The 15,550-nt window shown below is 47.7% G+C and overlaps 1 protein-coding gene across 1 annotated transcript; it reads left to right on the forward strand.

The window, feature by feature from the left end:
• The first annotated feature begins 1,191 nt into the window (after positions 1-1,191).
• CACNG1 (calcium voltage-gated channel auxiliary subunit gamma 1) lies at positions 1,192-11,037 on the forward strand. The gene is made up of 4 exons (XM_065647914.1): positions 1,192-1,618; positions 7,062-7,136; positions 9,183-9,320; positions 10,056-11,037. The coding sequence occupies exons 1-4, from the start codon at positions 1,378-1,380 to the stop codon at positions 10,280-10,282; spliced, it is 681 nt and encodes a 226-aa protein (XP_065503986.1). The 5' UTR covers positions 1,192-1,377; the 3' UTR covers positions 10,283-11,037.
• Positions 11,038-15,550: the final 4,513 nt, after the last annotated feature.

Below are 15,550 nucleotides of genomic sequence, written 5' to 3' on the forward strand. Positions count from 1 at the left end.
CTGCCTTGCCCGACGTCCCCGGTGCCCTCCCCGCTCCCGTTCCCCTCCCATTTCGCACCACGTACCTCCATTCCCCCTCCAGCTCCCACCTCCCCAGCAGAACCAGATGCTGTACCGGGCCCAGACGTGTCACCCTGATCCCCAGAGGTGCCTACGCCAGCCCTGTCACACATCAAGCAGAGTAATGTGAACCTTTTAAACTCATATTTCAATTACAGTTGATTTGGATCAATATTTTTTTAACTTATTCTTTAGTTTCTCTCCCTTTCCCATGCTCCCCTTTCACCTGAACTCCTTGTTTCAGATTGTCCTCATTAATTTGAGCTGACAGCTCTGTATCTCTATTTTGACACCAAATTGAGGTGTTCATAAAACAGGACTGAAGTAGCTTTGACATTATCTTGACACGATAACATGATATTTGCAGCTTTCCACTGGCATTTTTTTCACCATTCTTTTGACATTCAGGTACTGTCACCCTCCTCAGTTTGACATCGCAATCGTAATGTCACCTCCTTAGTGGCCTCTGCATTGACATTATCATCAAATCGGCTTTACAGTCAGCTGAAATATCAAAGGGAAGGAGAGAGGTTGGCCCAGCCCTGGCAATCTGGGTTCAGGGCAACAGAAGTAATTTCTGAAAAGAGGGAAAGGATGTGCCAGGTGGCTGCTGGAGTTATCAGACCCATCAAGGAAAACCTGGATGATGGGAAAGCAAGGAAGCCCTTGAGAGGTTTCGCATTAGAGAAAAAAAGACTACTCAGAATACTCGGGGTTAGTTAAAAAATAATTATAATACAAATAAATGAGAAAATAAATAAGTTTGCTTCTTTTGCTACTTTCTTTAAGCCACAGTGCTCGGTTCTGGAGGGACGTCCAGCTCTGAACTTGCAGAGGCTGCCACGAGCTAAAGGCATGGGCGTGCAGCCTGTGGGCTCCGGGGCTATTAAACTATTTAGAATAAGACTCAACTCAGGCCCGACAGCATTATAAACAGAGATGTTGTTATTGCCTGGCTGAAAAGTTAATCATCCTGTTAATGCCTATTTCTGGGCATGCTGCAAGTCAAGAGATTACAGCCGCTGAACGGCGGCTGCAGCAGCTCTGAGCGAGCGCCCACCCGCTCGGCTCGTGGGAATCCAAAACAATCCCGTTGGGACGGGCTGGAAAGCTGAGCTCTGCCGGGTGCTCCCCTCGTTATGTGCATTAATAGCTCCCAGCCGCGCCGGCTGACACAGCCCAGCAGCTGCCGGCGGCCGCCCCGCTCTCCGCGGGCAGCGCGGGGCTGACATTTGCAAACGTTCAGATGCGCCAGGATTTGGGGAGACCTCACGAATCACCCACGGTTCTCCGCCGGGAGCAGCGGTCTGGAGCGGGATGGACGAGAACAAACCCCTGAAGGTCCGGCTGACGTTCTCCGTGATCCTGGTTGGCGTCTCGCTCCTGTTTGCGGCCGTGGTGACGGACCACTGGGCTGTGCTGAGCCCCAAAGTGGAGAAATATAACGCCACCTGCGAAGCGGCTCATTTCGGGCTATGGCGACTCTGTACAAAGCGGATTTTTATACAAGAGCAAGGTGCCAAAGAGAAGGGCTGCGGGCCGATAAGCCTGCCAGGAGGTACGTGAGCACCCACCAATGCATGGGAGAAGGCAGCAGGCGGTCATGCCAGGCTTTGCTTGGGAGGTTGCAGGACACGGCAGAAGGAAAATAGGGTCTGTGTTCCCGCAGCAATTAATTTGGCATGGGGCTGCTTTCATATTGGTCTGCAGACACACCTCGTGTTCGTCCCTCTCGCCGTACGTGTGCGCTGTGTTCCCTTGCACGGCTGTTTGTGACCATATTTGAGTCTCCTGTGCAACCGTGACAGTGGCAGGGAGAAGGGGAGGAGAACTGAACGTGGTGGAAATCCCAGGGGGAAACTGGGATGGTGGAAATTTGGCTGACATCGACCAATGGTCCCGCAGCGCCCAGGCACACTGACAGCAGTGGGCAAGAAAGAGGATTTATGGGTCCACCATATGTAGCTGGATCTTTAGGACTTCCAGATGCATATAGCCACGAAGGAACAGCCTGTTCACGGCTAGTATTGGGTTATCTCTGAGCTATTTAAACAACCGTCCCTCGGGGCAGGGAGGAAGAGGGTCCTGCAGTATGTTTTGCAAAAAAAAAAAAAAAAAAGGTCAAAAACTGAGTTTGAAGCAATTTCTCAACGACTTACTGAGGCTTCTCGGTGGGTTCCTCCAGCGCGATCCATGGGGAGAGCGGTGGGGCAGCGGGCACGGCCGCGTTCCCAGAAAACCGCTCCGTTCCCAGGGTGCAAGGAGCTCATTCGGGTTCTGCTGATTGCGAAGTCAGCAACATTCGCACCGCGTGCACTAATACATTCCCTCCGTGACCGAGCTACGCTGCTTTTTTAGAAGCCTCACAGGGCACTGGATGTTTTCCAGAGCAGAAATAACAAGATTGCCTTCATGCTGGACTCACTGCTTAAAATGAGATATATATGTTAACACGTATTTGAAAATTTCCTGTGAAAACTCCTACTGCTTGAGCTTACTGTATATTCCCTGTATTACTGCAATTCTTTATCTCTTTGGCCAAATTACATGTTCTGAAGAGAGGAGCTCAGCCAAAGCATTCGAATCTGCCTCTAACCAAATTTGGGAGTGTGTCATCCATATGCTTAATGTCTCTCGCAAAGGTACTTACGTGCCTAGAAATATATTCTTCACTGTATGCCTTTCCTCGCATGTGGAGGAAAACTCCCACAAAAGGGAAAACAAACGAAATTGGTGGATAAACACCAAAATTGCACAACCGCGGGGTAAATATAAAACTCATAAATATCCAGCTGTCTGCAAAAAGCAGATTCGCAGGCAGGACAGCGCGAAAGCAGCTACTGTCTTTGATAGACATCAGCATGTGCTTGCAGGGGTGTTGAATCACGTCCCAGCGCTGCCGTTCTGCCGGGCACAGCGAACAGCCGGGCGGTGATGGAGGGGCTGAGCCACCGGGTTTTAAAGATATTTGGGAATTTGGATGACATCCTGCGGCGTAATCAGCACCCGAGGTTTTCAAAGGGCGAAATTCGCACCTCGGTTATAGTATAAATATTTTAATCCCCATTTTACTCGCGCCAGGAGCGCAGTGAGGGGGGCAGCGGGGGAGCGCAGCCCCCGTGGATTCAGGCTGCTCAACGATGCTGCGTCCGCACGGCTCGCGTTAGATGGATTTCACGCTTCTGGGAAGAGATGTCGGCGGGGAAACACCGGGGCTGCAAAACCTGCAGCACTCGAGAAAATGTGAATGAACAAACGAGCGCTGAAAGAGCAGATGTGCGCGCTGGTTTTCCTGAAAATCTTAAGATATAACCAGACACTACTGCCCGGACTGGGAAAGAAATGTAAGAATTTATCACTGCATCAATAACCATTTACCAGCCACTCCCTGAGGAGGAAATGGATGGCACGATTAACATCATTTAAAAGGTTTTTTGCTCAGCACAGCACAAAATGGGGAGGATGACTTGGCTCTCAGTCCACAAAGCAGGGCTGTGATTTAGGCGGAGTTTTAAAATTTTACAGCGCTCTTCCGAGGATGTTGACAAATTGGAAAGGGCTCGGCACCCTGCTGTAAGAAATAAAAAGATCGAGGAGATGGCAGTTAAAACCAGGCAAATTCAGATTAATACTGAGACATTTTTAACTGTGGTCAGTGGGCACCGGGTCAGTTTACTACTGGTTGTAAACCGATTTCACCTCTGCTGCCAGTAAGTCCCATGCAAATGTGCTCGGGTGCAGGCTGGGCAACAGCCGGGGTGCTCTGCAGCCTGTGTGCGCGTTAAATTGGTCCTTGCAAACACGGGAACCGAGCTCAGGCAGCTGGAGAGGAAAAGTGCTTGAGCACGTGGGTTGTCAGCAGGGCTGGTGTGCAAGAGACTCACTTTGCAAGACTGCTATGAAATTAAACTATCTGGAGACACCACCTCTAAAGCTCAGTGTGTGTCCAAGACCTCGTTGGCCAGGTGAGAGCCCAAGGTCTGGCCCCATCCACCACTCAGCCCTCACATCAACACCTCCAATCGCAGCAGCACGTCCCATCTCCCAAACATAACACAAGCAAAAACCTCAGATTAGAAGTATCATTGGTCCAGGTTTTCCTGACCATCCAGCCTGCCTCAAAACCAACCCATGCTGGTGCCCGTCTGAAGTTCAAGAGCAAGGTGGGCCCCAGCCTGTCACTCCAATGCTTATGGGTGACAGTTGCCACCTCAAAGTCTGCGTTCCCCAACGTCTCACAGCCTCTCTGCCCTGTCCTCCCCCATGAAGTGTCCATATTGCAGACCCCCCGAGGTTCAACCATAGTTCCGTGGCTTTGCAATTCTGCTGCATCCCACGGCTGCACCCAGGAATGGTGGATCTGAAGGGGAGAGGCCAGGAGGGCCGTAAGGGTGAGTGATCTGGAAGGGGGACGACACTGTGTGATAAACCACGTGTTATACCCCCAAAGTTCATGTTGGCCTTAATGACCACAGAGACCCTGGGCTGTTCCCATCAGCACACTGAGGTGACCTCGTGGCAGAAATAATGCAGTTAGGGGTGGAGACAAACAGAGGTTGCCACACAATTTTCATCCATTATAAAATCCATTTTAAATCCTATCCATTATGTAAATGTACTGTGACACAAATGGGCTTTTCTCTTATTCATGGTGGCACTGGAGAGGCATTGAGGTGCCTCAGTTCTCTGGAATAACAGGGACCCTTGTTGAAACAGATATTCCCAGCTCAGCAGAGCACCGAAGCATCTTTAAACTCAAAACGATACATCATTTCACCAATAACAATCTAGCTATTTTTCCCCACAATAAATGCATTTTCCAAAAACACCTCCCCTAGAGTTAACCAACTTCTGTGATAGCCCCATTTATCGTACCTTGGCAGAGCTCTGCTACAAGCCACAAGGGCAGCTCCTTTTCCTGCAGACAGGTCCGGCTCTTAAAGAAGGTTTTGCATGGTCCCCATCTGCGGAGACTTCACGGACTGGAGGGACAGGGCTAGTTTGGTTCACCTGCGATGGACACAAAACTGTGCTGTGCCCCCCATCGCACCATGTCTGGATGGCTTCACCTTGTGCTCTGTACAGTCAGCACGCCTTAGGGAATTCATTAAAATCCAAACCAAACAATCCAAGATAAAGCGTCCCAGTTTCATCCCATTTCCCTGCCCTTTAGCACAGGAGCCAAAGGATCCCCAAACTGGACACTCAGCCTCTGCCGCCTCTCAGTTGCTGGCAGAGACAGAGAACCTCCGCTCTGGGGCTCAAAATTTGCAATTTGAGTCATAGAGGTCTGAGTTCAAATATGTTCCCTCCAGTTGTTTGCAGCAATAATAAAGAACAGGTCGGGAGATGCCGGAGCTGAGCATTAACCTGGTCTCCAGCAAGGAGAAGCTGCAGATGAAATAAAAGTCAGCTTGTAAAATTAACTAGATAAGAGTGTCTCGAAAGAATCTTCCACTAACAGGCTCAAAAAAAGCTGCTTTGCAGCTGCCTATCTCCTGGGAGAGAGAAAATAAATCCTCCTTGAATCAGTAACTCCAAAATCTGCCATTTACATGACAGAAAAAAAAAAAAAAAAGCTAACAAGAAACATGAGAACCAACAGGTGACATACAGTACACCGGTATCTTCTTGCTGCTAGAAATCGATGCCGTAAATGACCACCAAAAACCAGGAAGTGTCCCCAGGCAGAAGCCCCCCATGGTCCCGCACACAGGACCCGGCTCAGGCTTCACCCCACGACCTGCCCTGGGGCAGCACGTCCTGGCCGGGACGCTGGAGAGGACCACAGAGTCCTGCCAGGCTCTCGCAGCATCTCCTGGAAACGCGTGCTCGCTCCGCTATCTAAGGGACAAGAGATGCTGGTGTTGACCAAGCCCCTCGCCGCAGGCGGCGCCTGCATTTTGTGCAATCTTGGCGTGATTTCCCACTCTGACGGGAGTCCGAGTTGGGGTGCAGGGGGGTGCTGGGCAGGTGCTGAGCGTCCAGCCCGGCTCAGCAGAATAGTGCAATCAGAGCTGGCGCTGCTCAGTGCGTCTCCGCGATTGCGCCCTTCCAGCCAAATTCCTGGTGAGCAACTGTTCTCCCAGCTCCGCGCCCCTTCGAACCTTCAATTAAATCAGTTATAAATAGCGAGAACACCCTCCATCCCAACCCTGCTGCGGCCAAAGCTTCGAGCCAGCAGGTCCCCACCAGCCCCCTCCCCGTCGCACCGGGCCGCCGGAGCTGAAGGGCCGGTGCATCTCCCGACCTCTCCTCGCTACTGACCCTCACCAGGCTGAGTAGAAAACAAAACCATGGCCATTGAGAGACTTGGTGACCAGCTCCCCTCCTCCCACTATCCCCCTGCCCCACAGTCTTGATCCTTGTTCACTTAACAACCCCTCTCGAAATACCCCACGCACCTGTCGGCGTGCTCAGGTGAAGTCCAGATAGAGGAGCTTCATAAAGTTCCCGCCAACTCTGCTATCGCATCCAATTAACTTGGTCAGCCGCTCGGATGGGAGCGAGTTTCGGCAAAGCCGGGTTGCACAAGAGCCTCTTTGCCCCGGCTCATGGCTTTGGTCACTCTTCCCTTCCCTGGGCGACCATTTGCAGGGTCAGATAAAGTTTTTGTCTTTTTGGTCTGACAGCAAAAAAAAAAAAAAAAAAAAATCCCTCAGTGTCTCTGTTGGGGTAAAAGACAGAATGAGAAAAATTATCTGCGATTCTTATTTTAAGTAGATGAGCAATCAGTGTGCGAAGCTCTCGGATGGAGCAGCCCACGGAAGGTATCAGAGGAGGTCCAGTCTTGTCCACGCTGGACCGGTGGCCGGGCACGCACATGCCATTCATCTGCTTCTCAATAAAACAGATCCGTCTCCAGTTTCTTGGTATCGACAAGGTCCAGGAACCTTCAAAACACTGCAAGTTTGACACATCAATAAAAAGCAAATTCAGTTTTACTACGTTTTATCAGAGGTTTCCAAGTGCACGAGATTAAATTTCCTTCTCTCTTTCAGAGCGCAACTGCTCCTACTTCAAGCACTTCACTCCAGGAGAGAGCTCGGAGATATTTGAAGTAACCACCCAGAAAGGTAGGAATGATGCCCAAAAATATCGTTGTAATGTTGTATGACCTGGGGTGTGCACAAGATCTAAGTTAAAGCTGTCCCAAAATGAGAGTTTAACCCCCGTTCCACTGGAAGCAGTAGAGGAATTCCTGTCAGATACCGTTATCTGGGAAAAATGCTCTGAACTAGGTCACATTCCAGCTTTCTGGGAAGAATTATTTCTATATATGACCACAATTGTAAGTGTGATTTTACTCAACATTGTCCCACAAATATATAATTATGTCAATACATATGCAAACTGCAAAAGGTCTTTTCAGCATAAAAATGACTTTACAACATTGATACTATCCGTGACACTCCGAGCCTTTGCCATCGAAGGAAGAAGACATTAATAGAACCTAAATGAATAAATCACACCCCAAGCAGAGTCTTGGCCCCGGAAAGAAGCACAGAGACTCTTTGAAGACCACTAGGAATTTTATGCTTCATATTGATTTTATATGAAAGTCACGTAACAAACAGAGCGATCGATGGAAGGAAAGACCAGAGGTCCTACAAAGACACACACACGTCATGTTTATAGAGCATGGATTTGGAAAACAGCCTTTCAGAGGCAAATTTCACATTTCAGATAAGTCCCTGGTAAAGCCAAATATTTAGAACACTCATTTAACGTGCTCGTCTCTTTCTCGCCCTCTCATTAAAGGCGAAATCCTTTCTGGTTTGCCACTCAGCATATTTTACTGTGGAGTAAATGAGCTGAGGATTACGTTACACATATTAAACAATCTGCTTTGCTTCCAGTGGAAATCATAACGGTGGAAAACCCGGCAGACAGGTTCTATAAAAAAGCAGTTTCCTAAGGCAGGAAAAACCGGGAATTTTAAGTGGATAGAAGAGCATATACCTGAGCTACCTGCTTTTGCTCACTTAAATACCATCAGATCCAGCTATCTGACTGATCTCAAAACCACACCCAATGCCATTTCTGAAAACAACCAGGAGGAACTTCTTTTCTTTGAAGTGAAAGAAAAAGCTTAAGCCCCAGCAAAATATTTTACATTAAAACAAACTCTTTCAGGCAGTTAGTTCCAGCACATAGTGAAGAGAAACATGAAGGAAATTATAATAAAAGAGCGGTATGAAAAGCAATGAGAACGAAGAGCGCTCTGCTGTTCCCTCTCGCAGAAATAGCTCCATTTGGATGGGAGGTAATTAGTAACAGGCAAAAAAAATTCTTCATGATTTTGCCTGGGAGATATTTTTTTCCCATGTCTTGAAAGGCAAACATCATCAGGCACTGTGATGTTCACGCATGGCTACATGCGTTAAATATTAAACTAATCTGAAAAGGAATGCAATATGTAAATGAAGGCCTGAATTATTCAATTAGCAATTCTCCCCCTCAACTCAGGCACTGGAGTGTGCTTCGGCTGGGGAGGTGTCCAGCGCACGTCTCAGCAAGAAGCAAGACATTTTGTGCAGGGTTTAGTCCTATGCCCTGAAGAAGCCGGGTTTTCACAGGGCTGGAAATCGTTGTCTTAAAGTTGAAAAAAAAGAAAGATGCTGTGCAAACGCTTCACCTCTGGCCTCCTGCCTGCTCGGAGCACACAGCTAAAACGTCGGTACAACATCGGCACCACACATGGGGCCTTGCCAGGGCTCTGCGACACAGATCTGGAATAAAAATAGTATAGAGCTATTTACTGTGAGAGCAGAGGGATGGAAGAAATGAGAGCGCGGAGCCCAGTAAGGCTTCGGCACCAACATCTATGCAGCAAAACGGCTCCAGCCCTGAGCTTGATCCTCCCAATAAAGTGCCATTTGCTCTGTCAGTGAGTGTCCGGGACGTGTTTCCCCCTCCTGCTCTGTTTTTATACCCTTTGTGTTCCAAAGATCCACGGCCAATACTTGCCCCTGCTTTTATTTGAGGGAAATGTTCACTTCGCCAGGGCCACCTCTCCACAGAAGCAGGAAGGCACTTATTTCCCAGAGTGACCTACTGCAAAGTCACACCAGCATGCCCAGAATTTGCATCATTTGCATTTTTTTGTTTTGCTTTGGCAGAATACAGCATTTCAGCTGCGGCCATTGCCATCTTCAGCGTTGGCTTCGCGATCATCGGAACAATCTGCGTCCTCTTCTCCTTCAGGAAGAAGAAGGACTATCTGCTGAAGCCAGCGTCCATGTTCTACACCTTCGCAGGTAGGAGACGCAACGCTCACATACTCGCACTCAGGGCGTAAAACAACGTAGAGAAACTTCGGTCGATCCCAGGAGGATGGGGACACTTCAAAAAATGCCCTGGAAGTGGCGTTTTCTTCGCAGCCACGCTCAGATTTCCGGTCCCGTGTGGCGCTCCAGCTGAAGAGCTTTGCTCAGCAAATGTTACCAGCAGCTTGTCTGTATTTTCTCCAGCCACCTTTAAAAGGGGCATTTCTAGCATATTCAGTGCCAGCCCATCTAAACCCTGGGTATGCGCTATTCTGTATCATTTATTACGACTCAAACCAAAGAAACAGCTGATCCAGGCCCAAAATACCCAACTGTCTCCCAAAAACACGAAGACTTCATTTTTTAGTAATACTTTGACGTGCCGCAACGACTGAAAGGCAGAGGTACAAATTGTCACCTCAGTAAAAAAATCTTACTCAACCTTTGGAAAAGCTCCCTAGGGAATGCAATTATTCCTCCGCTACTTTGAGTTTCCCATCCAAACCTGCCTAAAAGACCACGGTAAGTCACCGTCTGCCTTGGGTGGCCTGGGTTACAGCAGAGCTCTCAGCAGTTGTGAGCGTCGGTTCCTTCAAACATCGAAGCCGACGACTCACCTGCGAATCTCGCTGCAATTCCCGTGTGCAAAAAGGCAGATGAGGTGGTTAATCAAGGCTGAAAAATTGACAGCTGGTTATTCAACCCACTGCTCCTCTCTTCCTCCAGGTCTCTGCATCATCATCTCCGTTGAGGTGATGAGACAATCCGTGAAGAGGATGATCGACAGCGAGGAGACGGTTTGGATCGAGTACAGTTACTCCTGGTCCTTCGCCTGTGCCTGCGCCTCCTTTGTGCTGCTCTTCATCTGCGGCATCGTCCTGCTGCTGATCGCGCTGCCTCGCTTCCCCCAGAACCCCTGGGAGACCTGCATGGATGCCGAACCGGAGCACTGACGTTCCCAGCACCCAGGAAACAACCCACAGAGTGTTCCGAAAACATTTGTATTTTTTAAAATGTCTGGATCTCACTGTACAATGAGTACTCCACTAACTAAGTCATTACTGAACCAAGACGTGTTCAATTGTCATTATAAGCTTTGTTTCTTTTTTCTTTTTTTTTTTTTTAATTTAAGAAAGCAGAGCATTCAGCACCCGCGGGGCGTGGGTGAACGGCCCTGCCCCGTGCCAGTTCGGGGATGCCCGGTGCTGATGCAGCTGGCGGAAACTCTGTGTGTCAGCCAGCTCGTGCCACAGAGAAGACAACTTTCTTGGGGAGATGTTTGCTGTCGCTGGGTGTAGATCTGTGAGGGATAATGGCCTTGTACACCTCACTCGGCCAGAGAGAGACAGTGAGTCCATCTCCCTGTTCATGCCGTGCTCCTCTACCCCCCTACAAAGGGTTTGCTCACCACTCTGGAATAAGCTGGAGATCCTCGTGCTATTCTATGAAACTTAAATTGGGGGGAGGGGGGAGGGAGGAAGCCCCCAAAAGAAACAAAGAAATAAAGACCCACAACAAATTTTGCCTCGCATTGTGAGAAAAATTCCTCCTACAAATTTACTCCCTGTTGGATCGTTCCTTTGAATTACACACAAAAAAACCCCAAGGTGTAGGTTTTGTTCTGCTTAGGCTTTGATGGCAAAGCAGAGAAGTGCTGAATGTTAAGAGTGATATTTTCCTTTAATAAAAAGCATGATTTTCTGGAAAATTATTTTGATGGATGAATCACTTGGCCCATCAAACCCTGCTAGGTCCAGAATGACAGTGCGATTCTGGATGGTATTTACTGTGTGGAGCTCTCATTTGTTCCTCGTGAACGGGTTTTTTAAGAGCACCGTGCTTTGCTCACTGCATCTCTATCTGAAACTACACTTCAGGAAAAATCCTTCAAGGTAGCTGCTAAGAAGCAAAGGACTTAGACTGAAACACTCAGGAGAGTCAGCCCCGAAAATACTACAGAAGTGCACGGCTGGTGATGCATCCCCCAGGAAACATCTGCCTGAGGTAGCGCTCAGCGTTTCCCCCGCACCAAGTAGGAGAAAGTATTGTCTTTAAGTTGCGGTCTTTTAACCCAATAATTTTAAAAGGAGAAATGGAAAACGCAGTGTCCTTCCCTTTGCGCTTACCTGTCCGTAATTCAAACAGAATTCAGAACGGAAGGTTTCTGACCATTATGAAGAGATCTGAAATCATGGCACGTTGAAACTCGTCAGCAAATCCGCCAGCGGTTCCGCGCGGGCGCGAGGGGCACCGAGCCCCGCAGCCCCCAGCCAGACCCAGACGCGTCTCCATGTCCCATCAGTGAAGTGGCAGCGAGAACAGAAGCCTTTAGTGAAGTTGCATTAATATTTTTCAAGCTCTTTGAAGTTGAAAAGCACTACAAATAACACACATATTATAAAGCTGGGGGATAAGGCGCTCATCAGTGCCGAGATCTGAGTGTGAGCTGGGGAGCTCTGCCCATCTCATCACCGGAGACAACCGCAAGTCTTCAAGTTGTCACTGAACCACTGTGAAATGCTAAGTGGTTTAGAAATCTTATTTTTGGGTACAGAGCTGACATCCTTAATTTGCATTTTCATTGTTCGCAAAAACAGAGGTTAGTTTCTAGGGAGATCCTTTACATGCAACTTCTTCATCATTCACCACTTCCTATGGCCCCTGCAAGACTGAGAAGCATGACGGTGACTTCGTTTTCTTCTTCCAGACATTAAGAAATGCTGACGAGGGACCCGTCTGTTAAATTGGTCATTGGTATTCACAGTGGGAAAGGCACTGCTCTTACAGCAGGTTTGTGCTGCCATGTCTAAATCTCTCTGCCAGGGAGCCCATAATGTGTTCAGAGAGAGTTAATAAAAGTAATTGGCCTTCATAAAGGAAAAATAATATCACGTTGAGGGGGAGAATGGGAACCAGTTTCAGTTTTCATTCTCTCAGCTGAGCAAATAGCAGGGAACGGTCACCAAAACTTCAAGAACGTAGCAAGAAAATGCGAAAGAAATACCCTTTATGGCAGGAGTCAACAGAGCAAACTGGGGATGTGGCTGCGCAAGCCCCAGGAGCGCACCCGGGTTTGGGAGACGGCCCAAGAGGGAAACAGGCACCGGGAAAGGGCAAAACGCCCCGGAGCATCACACGCGATACCGCAAGATCTCGCTTGCTGAAGTCTGCGCAGCCCAAGCGCTAAATCGCAGCGTCAATGCAACAGGAGACGTGAATATTTTTGTTTATGTAAGATCTGCCGTTAGGCACAAGGCGTGGAGAGAATCTGCTTCCCTCATTTTTAATGCTGTGTTGTGTGAATTGAATGTGCAGAAAAGGTGCCAGACTAACAACCCTGAAGAACAAAACTGCGTGTTTAGCAAGCAGCGAGCTGAGCTCTCAGAACAGCTTATGTGCAAAGAGGCACCGCAGCAGCAACGACCCAGGCCCAGCCAGGCTGGGACTAAGAGCTCACCTGGGTTTATACCGTGTGAGGGTGCAGAGATGGGTGCACCCCCCCAGGGAAAGGGACGGTCAGAAATCTCAGTATCAAACCCTGCTTTTCCTTTAGTCCGTGCCACAAAAGTGCCAACATGTGCACAATACTCTGGTGTTTGACCAAACTGACACGTAGTTTATAAAGGCACAGGTGAACTTACTTAATTACTACTTTTTTTTTTTTTTTCCACCGATCCCTTTCCAATCTGTTCCTTCCTTGTGGCCATCACCTCTTTTTTCTCTCCCTACTCTTGACAGTTGTGGAAATTAATTCCAGAAGGTCCAGGAGATCTGAGAATTTTTGTCTGCAGTTTTTCTAGAAAAACTAGAAACTTACACTAACAGATGAAATGAGTTGAATGATGATATGGGCAGAGCATGAAGCATCATGAGCTTACTGCTCTGGCAACGTGCAGATTCTGATATGCTTGAGTTCACTCTAAAAAGAAAATGTAGAGTGGTCAAACCGCTCTCAGTGCTACTTATAGCAGCGATATTGTATACATAGCAAAATAATTGCTTACGGAGCATGATCTCTGCAAAAAAAAAACCAGCTGAACTTGACAAATCTGGGAACAAAACATTAATTAATCAAAGTAGGGAACGGTACTCACAGGGTTCGTGAAGTCGACAGAAGCTTTCGGGTACCGCTGAGGATCAATAAAGCCCCAGCCCCACACAATGGAGCAAACCAGACGGGGTGAAAACTTCCAGAGAACCGCAGGAGGGACACAGGGACGTTCCAGGACAGCTCTGCCCGAGGACCAGCTGGGGACCAGCACGTTCGTATCCCCCACCGTCACCCAGTCCACCCAGGACACCACAGAAAAGAACTAGATATTGTCACAAGGTCCAAACGTTATGTCAGGATCCACCTCCGAGTCACCTCTGCGCTCACGGGAGCCAGCGGCGTCTCCTCCGCTTTCTTGTTCTGACTTAGTAAGGCCAAGTTTAAAGCTCAGAGTTTTAGAAGAATTCAGCCTTCACAAATGCACAGGGAAAGGTACCAGCTGCACTCAGCGAGGAGCTTCTGAAAGGGCAGAAGCTCTATTTGAAATGCAAACATTTTTTAAAAAGAGTTTAGTTTTTTAAGAGTTCAAATAATTTTTTAAAACTTTGTTCACTCAATTCTTTACTGGTTCTCAACACCACACTGACAACCTCCCAAGAAACATCCAGATTTTTCTCCTGAAAAACTGGAATTAAAGAGAATAAAACCAGGACTTAGTCTTGATATTAAATACAAGCTTTCTAAATTTCGGTCTAGATGACCTTGTCATTTAAATTTTCCACAGACAACAGTGGGGGTTTATTCCTGGACAAGAAGCATGGGATTTTGGCACTAATGGTAATTTTAAGCGTGACATTTTAGCTATTAAAAAGGAGCCCCAGATTCTGTTGGTGTATCTGCCCAAGCCTCCATTCATCTCCTCTGACTGGAGACAATTTACACAAACCAAGAATCTAAAACTCGTAATTTTGAATTTTCACTGTAATTGCAACAGCTCCGTATTCACAGTGCAGCCTGAGCCTGTGCTCCCCGGAGCCATCTGCAAGGCTTAATTTAATTTTAATAAGAGTTCGATTAAAGCCCTAGAAGAGTTTACAATAGAGTTTTGGGGTTTTTTAAACAGCGACGACTTCAATAAACAGTAGATAATTTGCTCTAAATACCAGAGATCCCACTCAGGGCTATATACGCAACATATAATGGCTAGACGAAGCATTTCAAAACAAATAATCTTTCAGAAGAAAAATAACTCTAAGAAACGCAACTGATTCATGCTAAACCTTTCCAAAGCTGGTAGTCAGAAGATCTCTGCCACACCATCCTCAAACTCCTGGGCCAGAGCACTTGGGAAAATTTGTAATGAAAACCAGCAGGGCTTTTCATACAGTTATAGAATTGGAATGGTAAGTCAGAGGGAAAATGCTCATTTATCCATAATTTCTTCAGCGTCGATAAAACGCCAGTGTAAAAAAACCAGCATGAAATGTGGCGAGATGCGACCATCTCCCCCTTAACCAATTGACAGATCGCGGTAAATTAACAAGTGATTTTTTATTAGTTTAATATTCCAATATGGTGAACAGAATCAAAAGACTGCTCTGTATAAACAAGTGATTTTGAAACCCCTGAAATTCCAGCGCCGACCGGGCGAGGTGCATTTGAGCCCTACCTGTGCGTGTCCGTCCCGCGCAGCCCGTCGAGAACGACGAGGACGGGCAGGCACAGATCCCTCATCTCGGAGAAGACGGGCGCTCAGCCAGGAAAACCGGCACAGCTCCACCGCCGCCAAAAAACCCGGAGAACTTCCGCCGAGCGCACGCCCGGCCCTTGCAAATGAGTCTCCCACGGCCCTAATTCTGCAACCGTCAGCTCGGAAGAAAACCCATCTAACAGCAGTTTTGCTCGATTCGAGGTTGCAGAATTTGGCCTCTGCTTGTTTGTGGGTCCTCTTGATTTGACGCCATATGCCGAAGCACTCGGCGTAACTCGGCAGGGGCTTTCCCCTCCCCCAGAGGCTTTTGTTTGGTATAGACACTAAGAAATAAATTAACGAGTTATGTGTGCTTTCCTTTACAGCAAAAAGACGGAAAAAGTTTTTGAGATAAGTTTCTGAATCATCAACCAGCAAAGGTTTAAAATAAAAAATTTATATGCAAACTGCTGCAGTGTAATGAGTTTAAATCAACCCTTTTATCTAAAGACGCCTTAAAACATGAAGTCAAATGCAAAA

Source organism: Caloenas nicobarica, chromosome 18 (genome assembly GCF_036013445.1).
Source record: "Caloenas nicobarica isolate bCalNic1 chromosome 18, bCalNic1.hap1, whole genome shotgun sequence".
NCBI classification, from domain to species: Eukaryota; Metazoa; Chordata; class Aves; order Columbiformes; family Columbidae; genus Caloenas; species Caloenas nicobarica.